The 19,380-nt window shown below is 35.5% G+C and overlaps 1 protein-coding gene across 1 annotated transcript; it reads right to left on the minus strand.

Moving 5' to 3' along the window:
- Window positions 1-755: 755 nt before the first annotated feature.
- Window positions 756-18,644, minus strand: LOC124630447 (neurotrophin 1). Its single transcript, XM_047164356.1, has 8 exons — window positions 18,024-18,644; window positions 6,287-6,631; window positions 5,824-6,022; window positions 5,181-5,385; window positions 3,815-3,964; window positions 3,286-3,456; window positions 2,495-2,618; window positions 756-2,369 (listed from the first exon to the last, which is right to left on the minus strand). The coding sequence occupies exons 1-8, from the start codon at window positions 18,513-18,515 to the stop codon at window positions 1,341-1,343; spliced, it is 2,715 nt and encodes a 904-aa protein (XP_047020312.1). The 5' UTR covers window positions 18,516-18,644; the 3' UTR covers window positions 756-1,340.
- Window positions 18,645-19,380: the final 736 nt, after the last annotated feature.

Raw genomic sequence — 19,380 nt, forward strand, 5'->3', positions numbered from 1 at the left:
TGATAGATGTAATTGTTAATGTTTTTATAACGAAGAGAACTTATTTATAAACCTGTTAATTTTATAAATAAAGTTTGCTCTAAAATTGAATTAGTTTTTTTTTTCTTATAACTAGGTACACTGCCATAAATCATGTTTCATTTTAAGTCGCCATACTGTACGCACATTAATCGAGAAATTAATCGTTTCTCTCAAAAGGTAAGAGCACTAGTTCAAATTATTACCAAAGCGACTCAGTTTTCAAATACGAACCAGTTACAAGTATTGGCAAACACACGGAATCGATTTCCGCAGACCATTTTAGCGCATTTGTTACTACAACCTGACCAGTGAACTACTTGGAACTCGCCACAACTAATTTCCGAACATGACAAATTATGAAATAGCCAATAATGCATTGGGTAAATGTTCTATTAAAGTTATTATCACACAATGAGCTGTTTGAGTGCACATCTGGGTTAGGTGGTGTGTCCCAACACACTTTTTGTCCAAGTGTTACAGAAGCTGTGAAACAAGTGAGATATCTTCACGTAGATCGTTCAACTTTGGTGCGGCTTTCACTTTTGAAGCCACTTAACTGGATCAGTTCGGTTAAATGTATTGTTAACTTTAATCTTTATAAAAGTTTGTGACTTGCGTTCTAGCTGTTTCCAGATTAAAGACAGGATCATCCATCAGTGTGTGAAAATAAACACGACAGTAAAGTACTTTAATTTTTTTTATTCATAGCAAGTCTTTGAAAACATAAAACTAACATAAAAAACTTGACCTGTAAATAATCTTAGCATAATTTAAATAAATTACAAAATAATAATTTAACAATAAATATTAACAATTTACATTGTAACTTTGTTTTGGTTTCGTTCGATAATGAAAGTTTACAATATTGCGGAACTTATGCTACTCTGGGGAATAAGACAAGCAGTCGAGACCGATAACGTGTTGAATGGCTGATGCAATCTTAATACTCGCCTTAGGGAGCATGGTATTGTAAGCGATACCTTCAAAGATATACATAAAGATATAAGATAGTAGGCACACGGTGAATTCAAAGATCAAGATAAAACAAAACTATTCCATTCTAGAAAGTTCATGATTGTTATCAATATGATAATCTCTCTTTTAAAAACTTCGCATTGATCAGACAAACTTGCAGTACCAAAAATAACATCAGCAGAAAAATCGTCTCAATTGCTCGTTCTAACTTAATTAATTCAAATGATACTCTACATAACTCATTAATTAGAACATGAATAATTGCATCATTTACACTTCATTCAACTATTCATCATACTGATAAGATCACCGTAATTAATATTTATAATGTTACATCATTTTATTTATGTTTTTCTTCTACCGCTCATGTTTATTTGGCTATCTCGAGAAGGAGGGTGATTGATTGGCTTCCATTCAGATTCTGCACTTGGTATAAAGCTAGGTTCAATGTCCTCTCTATCTATAGACTCATCGGTTTCAATTTCTTTGTCTTCATCAAAGAAGTCTATTATTGGATGATAGTTGTAGTTTATTCGTTTACCATTTGCTGTAAATTGTTGTTCATTATTGTTAATAGGTTCTCTTGCTTTGTGGACCTTTGTACTCTTTTCTGTTGTGTGTGCCGTAAGCTTTGGAGTAATGGTAACTCTTGGCTTTTGAGTGTTTACTGATGTTGCTTGTCCAATATCTGGTTCCTCATAATCGTTGATTTCTTCTACCGTATCTACACTGCTGTTTGGGAATGATTCGACAGTTTGGGACCCTGATGACACTAGGTCGTCCGGTCCTCCAGATATCTTCTTTCTAATAGGTCTGCGTGTTGGTAAGCTGGTCCTACCCGGCGTATTTCTTTTGAACTGGCTGCCAGGCAATTTGAATTTAGGTGATGAGTCTTTGATAAAGTTGAATGATGACCCGGCCGATGGTGTTGGTGGTTCCAGGTAACTGGGTAAAGTGACTTCATCAAAGTTGGTTGAAGTTGGGTTTCTAGCAGAAGGTGGTCGTTTCACATGCCTAACAGAGCTAGCCTGGTTAAAAGAGTCCGGGAAATATGAATTTCCATACGAGTCAATGGGATTTGGAGGCACCGAGTCTTCGTTGTCATTTTGTTTGCTGAAAGGACTACCAGATATTAAATTGTGATTATCCGTAAATGGAGGGAAGGATTCGAGAGGTTTCTTGTGAGTGAAAGGAGGCGCTTTTATTTTTGGTTTTTGTATAGTTGACTGGACGTTTTCAAACGCATGGTTTCCAGTCTCTGAAGACAAATCTTCTCCAGGGAAGTGTTCTGAGGAGGTTTCATGGAGTCTGTGGCCGAGTGGCGGGAATGACACGCTGTAGCCTTCAATGTGACAGGAACAGCATGTTGGAACCTGAAATGATAAGTATTTTTTTATGTTAAACCTTTGTGTAGTATTTATGATCAACAAGAGATTGCTGTAAGTATTCTAAGATACTTCCTCTACAAAAAGCTACTTAAAATACTTAGTTTTTGTACCTTGAATATATCCATGTGAAGCCCATTTTGTTGATCCCAAGTTAGCAGCCGATGATAATTATAAACTTGGACGCATTTCGACTTGAAGTTGTCCGTCAAATACGTGCATGATTCTTTGGGTTTCCTGCAATATTTCAAATTAAATTAACCAATACCAATAACGAATACAATGAGAACGTAACTTTTATTATATTCTAAAGGCAATCACTAGAAATCTGCCCAAATAATAAAGCTAGACTGTCAAGTGATTCTTACAAAATGGTTTACTTGTCAGACTCTAATTGCATGTCGTAAACGGCTATACTAATATTGATTACAATCTAGAGCTAAATAACTATATTCTTGCAAGATGGCGACTTGTTGCTGAAATAATTGACATCCGCTTGGTTATTTTGATTTATAGTTGTGTAAGTGTAATTTAATAACTGCCTTTGATCATAACATTGCATAACAAACGAATGGTTTTTGATATTGATGGAATAACTTTGCATGTTTGGACTTCATTATTATATCAGTGTTTTTTTTTGTGTCTGGAAATCAATGCATCATTTATATCTATTTATTTTTTTAAAGCTAACTTGCTCAAACTGCAATGATTAAGATATATCCATATCTGCGTTAGTGTGGACCCTCACAGACTTGTTATAACTAGAATCCAACCATGTTCCATATCTTTAATTTGTCCTTTAAGGGTTGACTCCTTCTAATCGTTGGACGTAATAAGCTTTTTCAAAAACCATGCAGCAACTCTCAGTCCCCCTAAAGTTTTGTTCTATCAGTACGCTACTTACAAACACTTCTCCAGCCTCAACGTCTGGGTATGTTCCCCTGTGTTCACGATGTACTTCCACTGCCCCGAGGTGGCTCTAGCTCGCTGAGGCCGAGCATACTTCACGGTGCTGGGGCACATGAACCCTGCCTCTCCGGCTCCGGCAAAGTCGCGATTGGCTGTGTCTCCTCGTCTGGTTGGTAGAGAAATGGGAGTATTATATGTAAGTGTGTTTAAAAATAATATGCTAGGTATAACAGTTATGGATCAATCAATAGGCAGCAATTTTGTCATAATCATAAGGTTAACCCAAGATCGCAAATGTTTGCTCTGTATGGTACCTAACCAAGATTTAATATGTTTTCGGCAAAAAATAATTTTAGTACTCCGATATTATTTTAAGCCGGCAGATGGAATCTAGTTCATAAACCAATTCTTGACTTTGAAACAAGAAAACTGGGCAAGTAAGTAATTGTGGGCTAGCTTCGGTATCCTTGTATAACAGTGGAAAATCCTCGTTTTCTTATTGATCAAAAGTACTGATTTCTTACCTGTTAGAAACAAGATAATGCTGTTCATTATATTTGGCTTCTTGTGCAGCTGTGACTCCATCAATGACTCCTTCACCAGGGTCCTTGTAGTCAGCGAGCAGAGCTGCTGCAGCTGCCTTGTTGCGTCTTATTGATTGCACGATCGCTTCACTGGAATAAGATTTAGATATTTTGTTAGTATCGTTTTTATCCATTTTATAAGAAGACAAAGATCCAAAATAATATGGTGGAATAGTCCAGTCGTATGTTACAGGATAGTAGAAGTACTCGTTTTTTAAGTTCGAGAAGTAGTATTTAGGTAGATTTTGAATTTTTCCACATTTTGGTAGGATGTTTCGAGGGTAAAGTCTTTAAGCACACCAATTTGTATACAACGAAATATAGTATTGCTTGAATAATAAATTAAAAAACTAATTACAAGAGTATACAGTTAGTCTCCCTCAGAAACCGTTATGCAAATCCATCTTCAAGGTTGATTCGTTCCGATTCGATAGCCAACGACTCAAGACCGCAGACAAAATTGAATATCAAAGAAAAACAAACGAACGTCTCTACTATTATTACGTAAAAGTACACTCATTATGTAAACAGAAAAACACATGTTCAAAAGTGAACAGATAATCGGCGAACATTACTTTTTGCGAAGACAATGAAGACATTAAAATGTCATAACGGTATCGAGTCAATGTAATTCAAGTACAAGTAGAACATACGAAGCAAACAATGGAATAGTAGATGATTGAGAAGCCCTTAGCCCTAGCTATAAATGTAGGTAAACTGATGAACAAAGCTGATAAGGACGTAAACAATAATGAGGGAGATCTGCCTGAAGCAAATGACGATGAAATGCTCATAATGAAAACAAGAGGTTTACAAAAGAAACAGTCACGCATATCGTTTAGCGAAATTCACATGACATTCGCAAACCGAATAACCCGCAAGAATCACTTTCGCTAGCACATTACTCTTGCTTTCTATACAATCCTGGTTATACAACGAAATATCAGTCGTCAAAAAACCTGTTTCGAGAAAATTTTCGGCGCCTACGATCTTTTGAGCTGATGGATTTTTGATTTTATGGCACTCTGTGTGATGAAATGTATCCTGTTTTAAGATTTCTCTAGAACTACGCCAATTATTGTCTTATGGAGTGACATGAAGCATACATGTTATTGGGTAGGTAAATTCAAGTATAGTATAGTTATAAGTTACAAGAAAATCATCAAACAGCAATATTATTTGTTTTTTTTTTCTGATCTAAATCACATATTTCAATTTTTCATAAAAAATGGTCGTTTGTGTGAGATACATAAAACTGTATGTGTTGCCAAAAGGTATCGCAGTCTTATCTTAATTCTTTACTTACGTTGGATAATCTTCAGAATGCAGACACAAGGTGTTGGTAAACAGTTCACATTTATTTGGATCTGCAGCAGACGTAGGTAACTTTCTTGCAGGAATTGGTCTTCTCTTAGGTAAAGACTGTGGAGTTGGTGAGGCTGGCTCAGGAGTTGTACGCCGTATCAAAGATGGGGGCTTCGGTTGGTAAGTACCACGGCGGAAAGCGGATCCTAGAAAGAAGAAATATATTTTTTTTGAGCTTTAGGATTAACAAAAAAAGATTTTGAAAATGACCTAAAAATCTACTCTCTTTTTGATAATGTTACAACATTAAGCCCAAGTGGTTTATAAGTACAAGTTGCGTGACGCGAGACGAGTTCAAAGATCAGACCAATTTCTGACGAATCACGTCTTGCGCAATGTAACACGTTGGTAAAAAGTTAATTTCCTTTTTTATTTTCACATTCTTTTGCTTTTTCGTCATTCTGATATTTGTTGGTTATATCATTTACTTCATTTGTGACAACTTGTTCAGCTATATTTGATACGAAATCTGGTACGGGTTTGTCAAGTTTATTATAAACATCTTTGTCCTACATCCTACAACTAAACAGTGTCAGTGTTGTTTTAACTGTTTCAAAGAGAAATTCGGTAACTTGATATCTCACCTTTTCTATCGGTGTATCTATTCAAGGCTCTCAGCTTCTCAGCTACCGGCAAGTCTTGGGCTAGCGTCTGGTTGGTGGACTCTGCCGTCAGGTCCAAGGTCACATTGTCTGACCTTGACACGCTTGTTGATGTGGTCCTTGTCACTGCTATTGAAGTTGTAGGCTCTGGGGTCGTCGTGGATGATGTCGTTATATTCCGCTGAAATAAGAATTGATCATAGAATTAATTTCAGTTTTGAGGAGTATACTCTGATAGTTTAGTAGGATAGTTTGTGAATATTAGTTTTATTTGTACTGCAACTTATTGATCTTAAGAATTTGTGTCATGTTCAGACAATGTTGGTCAGTTGATTGTACGACTTCTTATGAATTGATTAACCCGAGAAGGTTATTCTTGCAATAATTTTATTCACTGTACTGTTTGATGAAAATTGAACGGATTTTTAGTAACCACTTTACTTACATCATCATTTTTATTCGTGACGTTACTATCTTTTTGTATTGTGGTCTTTACTCTCCTATTTAAGTCTCCATATACTGGAGTGTATTTGTTAGTGTGATTCCTCGGGAATATCCTACGATTCCTTATAGGTTGGGGTTCGGTTCCCATGTCAAATGGTTCATCATCTAATTCAGCTTCAGTGAATGATCGTCTGAGTAACTGTGGTTTGGCTGGTTCATAAGGCAGTCTGACTTCCCTCGGTTCCTTCCCTGATCTGACAGCTCTTCGTATTAAATTGGCCATGTCTAACAGAATTGGGAGCATAAGGTCTGTTGTGTTGTCACTGTTACTGAACATTGATCTCACCTGGAAACAGCAAAATGTTTTTATGTATTCTGTTGAGAATTTTGACTTTGTAAAGTAACAGTAATGGAAGAATCCAAGTATGAATGAAATGAGAACTTTGATCAAGTATTGAGGTAAGAGAAACAAAACAGCAGACCAAGGAAATAACTATCAGAAACATATTGAAAGAAAGTTGCTTAAGTGTAGTAAGAATCGCAGGAATACTATGAAGTGTAAGTATAAATAGTACGAAAAGATTATGACACAAATAATTGTATTATCTAAGAGTAATAACAATTCAGATGTTGAACAAAGTATTCTCAAACTTAATGAGTACAACAAACTGAAATTCCCATATTAAAATCAAAACAAACCATTCGACATTGCAGCTGATTATTTTATGACTAATTGTTTAGGTTTGTTGTACGCTACAACGTGGTAGGTGCATTTAAGGCCTTACAATGGCCATTTCACGGCCATGAGAAGACCTAGTTCCAGTTTTGTGGGATACTCATTCTTTCGATACCTATCATGTGCATTATGGCTTAGATTGTTTGATAGTGTAACTGTGGCTTGTACGAGAATGGGATTTAGAGATACTACTCTGTTACCTATTTTTGTACAGTTTTTTTATCCGACTGCCAAGAAGGTTTAAATTTGTTCTTATTTGCGATACTCTGTATCAAAGTAGATCAAAAATATTTAAAAAATACAACTTCATTGAAATTAAAATTCTCGGTTAGAAAATAAAATCACACATATAATGCGGGACTAATTAACATGTCATTCTAAGTAAAGATAGGCAAGAAGAGTTCCGCCGGTACCCAAGAGAAACCGCGGGAAATAGCTGGTCCTATATAAATCTGACGTCTTGAAACTTTATTGCCTACACTGAGCTTAATACACTTTGAGTTACAATCTCCGATTAAAAGCGATAAAATTGTTAGTGTCTTTAATAAATTAATTATTAACGATCGATCTAAATGCAAAGTTTATGTTTAATGATTCGCAAAATGTGAACAAAAAAATTAATCGTCACCTTTACTGCCAATAATTAAATCGCTTTCCCCACAAATATCCAGGTAATTGCGATTTGCACTGTATTTCATGGAGACTGCTATATAAAGAACAGCAATTTTTCAATAAATTATTTACATAAGATTGTAAAATCTCTGGTCATACAATAATGATTCATCGCGTTTATCAATATACATATGTATTAATTATTGACCTAATGAATGATCTTACAGGCGCTTCTTGTCAAAAAAATTGTTTTAAAACTGAAATTAATCTCATAATTTTGCCTATTCTCACTCAAAGAAGTTATAGCAATTTCTGACTTTTTTCTTTGTTTTTTTTTTTCACCGATGATACTGTTACATACATTACAGGCAAATTAACATTAGTTTATACCATCCCTATTACCTATAACGTACCTACCATATCATTCTAAATCAAACTGTAGTGAACTTACGCCAGTTCACCACATTTAACCTTTACTAACGTAAGAACCAGTAAACTACACCGCTGCAGATACAACACCATAGAGCGAAAGTTTTGACGTAAGTGACGTAAGCTGATCGAAAACGAAAGTCATCGGACATTGAGAGATAACTCGATGTGTCCACTGGACACTGTTACGATTGTTATTTCATTGTAGATATTATATGGTTTTATTGTATTGTAATACGTCCGTGTCTTTGTGTCGTGAAAATGGCGAATGGTTGTTGTGTGGATGAAATAATGAGCACGGTGTTTGTAAACGAATGTAATATTAGGTAGTACCTAATGAATACAGCTGCTGAGGGTTTAAATATCAGATGCTGCGTGTGGTATTGGTTTGACTCATTCAGTAACTGCATAGCCCAGTTCAATCTCCAGTCTATATTTTGATTTGAGACATAGGTGTTGAACACCACCATCAGGACGCCCCAAAGAATCCTAAGGGCAAACCCGAGAGTCAAACTCACGGCTTTATTCACAGCACTGTCGTTCCAACGAAAAAGTTGGACCCTGAATATGGTAATTTATCAGCAAGTGCCAATAACCTTGACATAGAAGAAAACAAACAATGATATCCGACAGGAACCACGAGACATGCAAACATACAGACACACGATTTCCTGACTATATGGCACGCGACCGTGGTTCCGACACGCATCACCGTATGATAATCACTAGTCTAATACATGATTATATTGTGGGTCGATAACATTTTCTTGGTTTATCCAAGTATAAACAATTTTTGTCTAAAAAAGTCAGTGAAATCCAATTTTGCTACTCACTAGTTCTAACTTGATCAGGGGTTATCTTATTATAATCCATTCGACAGTTGCCTACATGTACTTCGCCCTAAAATAGAACGCTTCTTTTGACGCAATACAATTAAATATAATAACATTTGAATAATCCTTAAGTAAATTGTTATTAAAGTTTAAATATACCGTTAGCTATCACAGTGTAACAAAACCAATCAGTTTGGTATTTAACTAAGCATGTCGATTCTATAAAATATCATAACTCACTTCGACATCACTCTCACTTCGACTTCGATCTAAAGGTAGAATTCCGTGGACGCGACAATAGTCAACCTATGAAAATGTATGGCACCGTTGCCGAGGCCCGTGACAGTCGCGCGCGGCCGACGAATTTCGTAAGCTGCTCGTGGCATTGTCAACAATTTAATTCTGGTTTTACTAAAATTCTATAGATGTTATTAAGCGCTAGACCATGTTGAGAAGCGTACGGCCGCCAGCGGCTCACGAAATTCGTCGTCCGCGCGCGACTGTCGCGGCCCTCGACAGCGGTGCCATACATTTTCATAGGTTGACTTTTGTCGCGCGCGGCTGCGACAATCGCGACCCACGGAATTCTACCTTAAAGTTTCGTGATTGACATTGTCAAACTACACTAGCGCTTCACTATCGAGCGTGTTGACAAGTTGAACTAAATTAAAGTCGAGATTTTGACAGATCTGCCAAAATCTGTCTATCTATAGGGGAGGTAGGGGAGAGATGGGCAGTTGGGAGACATGATCAAATCAGATTAAAGGGGGGGGGGTCCTTTTATTCTGATTTGATCATAGTTTTTTTTTTATTGGGTAGTTTACGTTACCGACTGGTAACGGTGTTCATCCATAGACTATCTGTCATTTCTGTGAGTTGTCAAGAACAAACACTCGTAAAAGTACTTAAATATTTTGTTGCGGTTTCGGATCGTTATAAAGAGAAAACTAATGAAAGGTATGTGTATTTTCTATTATTAATGATTGATTGTCAAAATCTCCAGTTACGATTATAGTAAGTCGATGCAATCCACACCTATTATACCTCTAGAAGAGGTACTACAGCAATAGTTTATGGGCCCCACGTTTTTATTTTAGTCTAATATGACCGGGACTAACCACCTACGTAGGTTGACAGGTAAGTAACTATTTTTTATTTTCTAGTTTTCAGTGCACATAAGATAAAACCGTTTTACTTAAGTTTTTTTACCGATTTTTTTTTTTATAAACTAAGTCAAAAGTGTCCAATGCTCCCTATGGTAGGGAGGCTTGGACATACCATGTAATGTATAATTTGTAAATTTTTGTTCTTCTTCTTCAGTGAAAATTTGTGAGGTTATAAATCTGCGCTAAAAATCCTTTATAGAATCTTGTTTCAGGTACCGTTGCCAACTTGATCTAGGGACTCCATATTTATCAGCTGTTAATTTTATTTTTTAACCTTTTGATACCTCTTGTATTGCTCGTTATATTAAATCTTTAGGAATTTCCCGTCGCAAACCATTCTTTTTAACCCCCGACGCAAAAACGACGGGGTGTTGTATATCAAGGTCATCAGCTCGTTTGTTAGGTGTGATAGGAATGTTACACGCTCAGTTTACTTGCAAGCATATGTGGGATCTAAAATTTGAAATACTAATGTCTTCTGGAACCACTGAGCTGGTCTGCTGTTAGGACACGAAGATAGGTAACCCTGAACTGCCTTTTAGTAAACCCATCGAGTTTGGGCTCGTTTAATTTGTCTTGACTAGTTTTCTTCATGTTTCTAATTGACGAGAACCTAATTCTGGAAATGGGATGTGGCGGATGAAACCCTAGAATGATATATAACCCTGGATCAACAAAGGTCCATCTTTATTGTTTCTCAATCTGTGCAATTCTCCCAGAGCCAGTTTGTCATGAGGATTGTTAAACAGCTTCCTTTGGCTGAGATCGCATTAGCGAACCCATCATAAAAAGAAGGAAACATTAAGGAGCTCCTTTAAAAAACCATGAAATAAAATAAAATTATAAATTAAAAAAAACCCCCGACCCAAAAAAGTACGCAATTATTATGACAAAATGTTATAAACGATAAACCCTATAAAAAGCAAAAAGTAACTTTAAACACTACGTAAGTACCAACTAAAGCATGTCAGACTAAACAAAATTTTGACGTGTCGACGGTTTTATTTAAACCGTTTAAATATCTCGTAATGTTGAAACTGATTGTAATTTTTAGGATAGCTCTTTGATTTTATCTAGCCAAACATAAGAAATGGCAATAAAAGTTGATTATCTGTAAAATCTGATTTTTTATGCAATAAATGTGAAAAAGTGCCCATCGCTCCCCTACCTCCCCTAAAGTATGAAATGACATTACGAATCGAAGTGAAATGCGAGTTGTTGATCGAGTTTTATAGAATCCCAATAAAGGTTGGTCGATACACCATCTCGGCGAATATCGATTTGTCTGGAAATTATTGTTGCGTCACTGCACGGGTTCTCAAGTCAGTTATCGTAAAAGCCTCACTGAATCAATATTTAAGATGTACTCATAATAACCGTATTAAAATAAGCAACCTTTGGTTGATATACCTATATATGAACTTGTGCGTACAATTCCTCACACGATACACACACATAATTTCTACCACGCTTTTGACCTCGAAAATATTTTTGCGACAAAAGTGAAAACTACAATTAGTGCCCGCATGCCTCATTATACATTCATCACAAGTCCTCATGTTTGTTTTAGACATTCCCATATAATATGTTTTAGTGTAACAAGTGGAAAGAAAGCTTAATAAAAAAAGAATTAGTTCTTTGGCAGGGTACGAAATATAGGAAAAAATGGTACTATGGCAATTAAGTTTTGAGCACTTACTTACCTGTTAAGCTAGCCTTTTAGCTATGTAGTAACTTGTGTAATTTAATTTAATTAAAGATATTATAATAACGTATTTAAATAAAGGAAGACATAAAAGAAATAAAGAGAATATAGAACTTATCCATCAAGGAGGAGAAAGAAAACCGAAGCGTCTATGAAGATACTCTGGTTAAAATATACCCTGGACCGATAAGAATTACAGTCAGGTTATTTATTATCCCAGTATATGAAGATTTTCTTCTTGAATGGGGAAAACGTCAACGAACAGGCAATTGACAAACATACAATTTTATTTCTTTTCTCCCTTCATAGAGTCAGTCTTTTTGTACCGCTTGTAATAACGACTGCAAGTGAATGTATAATTGCTAAGATATTTCCTGTGGAAAGCAACATTACAATGGTGTTAGTCGATGTGAGTATTGATTCTATTGAATGATTATATTGTCAAGTATACAATCATGAACAATTGCAAAAGCAATAATTTCCCTTTTGCAAAATAAATCTAATACAAAATTAATTAAGGTCTATTGATTTTTCTGTTAAGGCTCCGAAGCTACGGAAATTGCTTTTTTAGGGTTCCGTAGCCAAAATGGCAAAAACGGAACCCTTATAGTTTCGTCATGTCCGTCTGTCCGTCTGTCCGTCTGTCCGTCTGTCACAGCCGATTTACTCGGAAACTATAAGTACTACAGTGATGAAATTTGATGGGAATATGTGTTGTATGAACCGCTACAAAAATATGACACTAAATAGTAAAAAAAAGAATTGGGGGTGGGGCCCCCCATACATGTAACTGAGGGATGAAAATTTTTTTTTCGATGTACATACCCGTGTGGGGTATCAATGGAAAGGTCTTTTAAAATGATATAAAGTTTTCTAAAAAACATTTTTCTTAAAGTGAACGGTTTTTGAGATATCAGCTCTCAAAGTCGTAAAAAGTATGTCCCCCCCCCTCTATTTTTATAACTACGGGGTATAAAATTCTAAAAAAAATAGAGGTGATGCATGCTAATTAACTCTTTCAACGATTTTTGGTTTGATCAAAGTATCTCTTATAGTTTTTGAGATAGGTTGATTTAACTGTAATTTACGGAACCCTTCGTGCACGAGTCCGACTCGCACTTGGCCGGTTTTTCACTATTGGGAACACAAACTATCCCCGGTCAACATAATCTATATTTTATCCGGTACTGGAGTTCGTTTTCACGAAAAGCGAATAACGCCACGGGAAAACGCTAGTCTTTCATGAAAACATAAACATTAATCATTATTGCTAGGAAAATCATTCGTTACTATTCAGTGGGTTTTTTCTCCTCTACATTGGTAGGTACTTTATGAGTTCTATGTTCTTTTTAGTAATTTAATTACAATTCAATTCAATTCAATATTTTATTGCACTCCATTGCAACTCATTTTATTCTCATATCAGCTTATAAATCAGCCGCCATTAAACCATAAGATGTCCTCAATATTTTCTACATTTCGCGCCACAAAGATGCAGTTTCTGCTACATATTCATAGACAAACGTTAGAATACTTGAGAGCCACTCAAGTGCATCGGATCGGATGCCGAGCTGCGCCCGCGCCGATTTGAAAGCGCTGCACTGTTTTTGATAAATTAATCATTGTCAGACAAGGATAAGATTAGAACATTTTTGTTGAATGTCTGGTGTTTTTCATCACAGTTATTTTCTTAATTTCTTGTTCACTTTCTCGTTGTAATATAGTGTAGTTTGTCTCGGATTTTGGATATGATAAACTAACAGCAATAAGTCGAAGTGAATGCTATCTTCAAACTTATATCATAACTATCTTGTCTATCACAGGAAGAGGAAAATAAAACCCGCACTAAATTATTATTATTTATTACCAGTTAAAACGTTTATGCCAAATAAACTTCGTCTCAGTGAAAGTCTGACGTTTAAATTACCAACATTACGGTAGTTACCTCATAAGTATGTGATAGACTTGACATTTAGTTACGTTATTTAATGATATTCTACTGTGACCCATGTTGGCCTCGCTCGGGGGCAATTTCAAGATACCTTTTCCTCTACAACCTTTGAGTACTAAGAGAGTGTGTAACCTACCTCCTCACTATATACTTAGGTACACAAATATGATTACTATATAGGTACGTAATAGCAGTACACTTTGATAGCTAAGAAAGGAACTTTTCTGTTTCATATTTGAACAGAATGTAAGGAGCGCAGAACTGAAAGATACTGTTAAAGCAAGCCATGTAAAGAAATAAGTATTTATTAAGTTTTAAACAATTGATTTTATTTCATTCTTCATCAAAAATTCTGCCATTGACCCACTTTGAATGTAAAACTTTAATCAATTAAGTCCTGCAAGGGCATCAATATGACACATTTAATTCGCTTAATTGTTTGTCAGTCTATCGAAACAAAATGAATTACGGGGAAGATAAAAAGGACCCATGCGACTATAATAGGCAAGATTTATCTGGTCGTAATTTCTTTTAAATACAAGGAAAATTGCAGGCAACAACCAGCTCAAAATAAACGGACCGCCACTACCACAGTAACACTAAAGATTTCTTTACAAAAGGGTCTCAAACAAACCAGTTCACGACACGAACACTTCACGGTACAATTAGTAAATAAAAGAAAATGGCGACAGACAATGTTGACACCTGCCGTTTGATAATTGTGTGGACAATTGATTTTAGTATTACAGCACTTTGCACGAAATCAGGTATTTAGCGAAATTTGGCTCGTGACCCCAGAATTCTGACAAGTCTTTGCAAATAAGTTGCTAATAGAACTTGAACTTAAATGATTTTATTTACTTGGGTATATAATTTATAAGTAAAACTATTCCTTCTCTATATCAGAAGGGACCTAAGACAATAAAAAGGCTGATCAAGATGTTGAAATGTTCTGTAAAATTATGAAAAATGGGATGTTTTTAAAAGTATTGTTTGCAAAGATATAAAGGCTATTAAATTATTTACGTCAACAATCTGTACAGAAAAAGTTAATTTTACAACTTCTCTTAATTAATTAAAACAAAGAAAGTATAGTACAACAATGAAGACAACTCGTACACTGCGAAGCTGCGTGAAAATTACACTGCACCACAAAAAAAAATGACCCAGTTCCGTTATATTGGAGATCGAATGAAATCTCTTTATGAACGATTACGATACTTTAGCAAGAACAATGAGATAGCATGTTTGTAAGTATAATAGTAATTAATTTATCGGTAAAAAGTTAACAAGTGAAATGGGTAATACTTTATCAGAATCTGTAAAGTTTTCTATACATTTTTCTTTCGATTCAAGTGGTTTTATTTGTATGTCACTCAATGCTGTCATGAATTATAGACGTGATATTTTATAGTAACATGCAAGTTTTTCCTGAAAGCTCTTCGCTACAATGATTCCGATTATACCCTTTAAAGGTGTGCATAAGTGAAATAAATGTAACCCTTTTTGTTAGTTCCTTCTTCAATTCTTCATTAATTAAATTAGCTTATGAAATGGAAAAACTAGTTGAATACTGTGCATGTAGATTAGTTGCATAAAGATAATATAAATCATTACGAAAGTTTGCATCTATTATATCAAAGCGTCTGTACAGCACAAAGTTTTGCAATCCAATATAATTATTATGAATATTTCCAAAACAATACTTCCGCGAATCAAACAAATTGCAAATTACTTAAGCCACAAAACCGCGTGCTTAATATTTATTTACTTTCGTTTGCATCGTTCTGCGGAATTTTTGGTTTATAAGCTATCATTCTTGAGTTCTGCTAAACCAATCTAAAATAATCAGTAGAATTTAAATAACTAACGCGTTTTACTCTTACAGGCTTTGAATAATTAGGCGTACATTAAGATACAAATGAAACTTGATTCAACTGCGTCTACGTCAAAGAAACACCAGGAAAATCAATCGCAGCAAACGCATATCCGCAAAAACATCGCTTGAACGCAGTATTTCTATACAATTAGTTTTAGACATAACGTTGGTTCACAAGACGCAATTACAACACGCTTGCACCAGAGAAACGGAAAAGTAAAAACTTAATAATTGTGCGAACCAATTCTCTCACCGTATTGTGTCGTAAATAATAATGTGGAGCATTTTTGTTTGGCCGCGAGTGTATTGCCGGGGAAACGGTAAGAGTTCCCGCACACTGAAGACTTTTAGTCGGCCGATAGTTGCTTTGGGCTTATAAATCAGTATGAGCATGAATGGAAAGAGACACGTAGCAACGCTCAGGTTTTTTTCGGTATCAGACCGGTTTAAAACTTTGGCCGAGAAAAAAAAACCTGAAAGAAAAATCTGTGTTTTAGTCGTTTTGTTTCCAGCCAAATACCTGATCGTTGTTCCATTACCATTCATTTCCATAAAGATTTATGAGCCCGAGCAAACTGTCGGTCGACTAAAAGTTTGCAGTGTAAGCAGTTCTCGTAGACTTTTGAATAACTATGTAAAACAATGGTGTAACTTTGGCAAAAAGTAGTGTTTAATTAAATGCAGTTCTGTTGAACTGTATGGCTTGTTATCTTAATAAACGTGGTGTTTTCTTGTGAGAGTGATATGATGCTTCGAAGCTTTTTAATGGAGGGTTTGTCGATACATTGTTCCTTTATAAAGCTTCCTTGTATTAGGTTTTTATTATTTATTATTACTCAAGAAAGCATTGGCGGTTCGAACTATTTGGCTGACTGTTTGTTTGCCCAGATAGGTATAATGTTGTATCCCACGAAAATAGGTGAAATATACTTGTGTGTGTGTGTAAATGAACACACATAATGTCTTGTCGTAAAGTAAGCTCAGGAGGGCTTAATAGTGGTCGAGTCCATAAGTTTTTACACACACTAGTATGGCACACCCGGTTTCTGGCATAAATCATTAAAGGTATATTCAAATTCTAAAATTGCGTCGTTTCAATACATAGAAGGGACAATTCCAACTAATATCAAAAATACACATCGGTGTAAGTCTCCCCAACGTTACCATGACAACGTCAACCCAAACATCCCAGTTATCTGGGAAAGTCCACTGACAAGAACATCGACATACAGTGACAAGCCAGAATGGGCGATAAACAGGTGAATGGGCCGTGCCGTGTCAACACTAATGATATGGGCACTTTCTTCTGACTATATGGGCAAATATTACTTTCAGTTGCTACTTTATGCGAAGTTTTGTTTGTTTGTGAAATGTAGGAGAATTGGGTCAAATACAATATTCTGGACTAATATTATAAATGTTTGTTTGCTTGAACATAGTTGGCAGGAACTATTGCTTGTATTTAAAAACAATATTGGTGTTAGCTTATTAGAAGGGCTTCTTTTAATCTAGGTGACGCGGGTGAAACGGCTGTCAGATTCATATAATTTAGGTAATCGTGTCAGATAGTCATCCGCGCTGTAATTCACGCATGGTTTAGAAGATATACCTATTGTACTGATAATTGTTACTAAGTCTTATAAGCGTATATAAAAAGAAATTAGCAATACATTATTGTGGATTGGTAGGTACTAGATAGATGTATTTTTGAATAGTACCTAGTGGAGTTAGTTAAGAAGATATATTGAGCATAATGTACCGTCTCTAAACTATTGAGATGAAGATAGGAAAATAGTGAGTACAACAGTTGCCTACAAACTTCTGAATGCTTTAATAGATTTTGATACTCATCTAAATCGCTCTGTTCGTGGGATACTTATCATATTGTAATGCTAAACAATAAAAGATTTTCTCAAACGATAGATTTGTAATGTTTTGGTCAATGACATGAAACGGACTTCACCTCAAAAATGGTTAGATAATAATTACGATTGTTACGTTATGATTGGACTAGATACGAAAATATATGAACTATGCTAATGCATTGAAAACATGCATAAACTTTACATTGTATAATGATATTATTAGTTCTGATTTATAGTATTTTTGACATCGAACAGGAAATGAGATTGCAATTAATTTGCATATTTCTTAGCTGACTACTTTTATATGCAACATCATGTAAACAGAAATATAAAATCAAACACTGGCTACAGCCAATGATTTCTATAGATATCAACCTGATTTCTATGAAATAGCTATGCTAGAAGTGACTAACTTAACAGACTTAAAAGTTCATAGATTGCATCAAGTAGATCAATACAGAAAGAACAGAGTAAGATCGAAAAACTCAGACTTTTTCATGAATCTCAGATCTTCGGTACTCTAAAATCAACCTTAACCAGTTTACACAACGTTCATTCTCACCTGTGCAAGATTCAGTGGAGCTCTCCCAGGCGGCGTACTGACTTGACTTGTCACCAGCGAAGCTAACGCCACTCTCTGGTTCCCAGACATCGCCCTGATGATGGGCAGGATCTGAGCAAACTTGCCCACATGGTCCTTCCTCTCCAAGGCTTTAATCACCGCATCCTTTATCATCCCATCCTTAGCCCTTATCTTATGAGAAGACTTATAATTCTTCACTAAAGTTCTTCTAGGGGATGTTTCATATTCTTCCAAGACATCTGCAGACCTGTCTTCAAAAGAATCCAGGTTGTATTGAGGTCTGTGTGAGTTTGTCACTCCAGTTGGCTTCACTATCCTAACAGGCGGTTTCACTACAGTCTGGTACTGCCTCGACTCTTGAGCAATCATCACTTCATCTGGATCACTGAATTCAAAGTCTCTCAAATCATCTTCAGCTTTCATAAGCGTTACTAATGCAACTACAAGAATTAATCTTAAAAGCTGCGCCATTTTTGTATTTTTTTTTAATTTATTAATTATAAATTATTTAATAGTTAATTATAGTTTCATTAACACTTTACACGAACACATTGTTTTTTTGACGTTTTCGTGTTTTGCACAGCGATGCGCGCACACTACTCTCCGCGGTTCGGCGTCAAATGGGCGCAAACGCATGGTCCGCACACACGCACACAGACGTACTCTCTCATCTCGTATTTACAGGTGTCGGATAATACCGGAACTGACTTTCACCGCGGTGGGTCGTCTTTGGTCATCTGATAAGTCTCTCTTATCATCGCACAAAGGATTATTCGCTATTGGTACTACAAGTACATAAATTTGATTATGTCTGTCATTTTCACCTTTTCATTGGTGGTTTATTAGGTAATATAATAACAGTTTGTTGAGTTTTTTGTTGGTTAATACTGTCGGTAATGATGATAATGCAAATATTAGTGTATTCAAGCTTTCACAGATCGGAAGTTATATTGTTACGAAAGCTATCAATTGGTGTATTGTTACTCAGAAAATTATCCCAGTGAATTTATGACAGTGTAATTTCCACCATATCTCAGTGTTGTAAGGTTTAATTTTCAGTGCACACTGGCATGCAAAATAACTTGGTCATAATTAGATAATAGGTAAAATATTCATCAAGAGATATTTAATACGTAAGACTATAGTTACGAGAATTATAATAAGTTACCTGCTTTATTATATTACTTTAAGTAATATCTAAGTGAAAGCATTTATACCTATTTAACCCTGAAAAAGAGCACCAGATTTAACACACAACCGTTAGCTTTTAGTATTAACAGTTTATAGTTTATAGTGAGTAATGAACATAAATAATAAATAACGGGTAAAATATAGG

The sequence above is a fragment of the Helicoverpa zea genome, chromosome 5 (assembly GCF_022581195.2).
Source record: "Helicoverpa zea isolate HzStark_Cry1AcR chromosome 5, ilHelZeax1.1, whole genome shotgun sequence".
In the NCBI taxonomy this organism is placed as follows: Eukaryota; Metazoa; Arthropoda; class Insecta; order Lepidoptera; family Noctuidae; genus Helicoverpa; species Helicoverpa zea.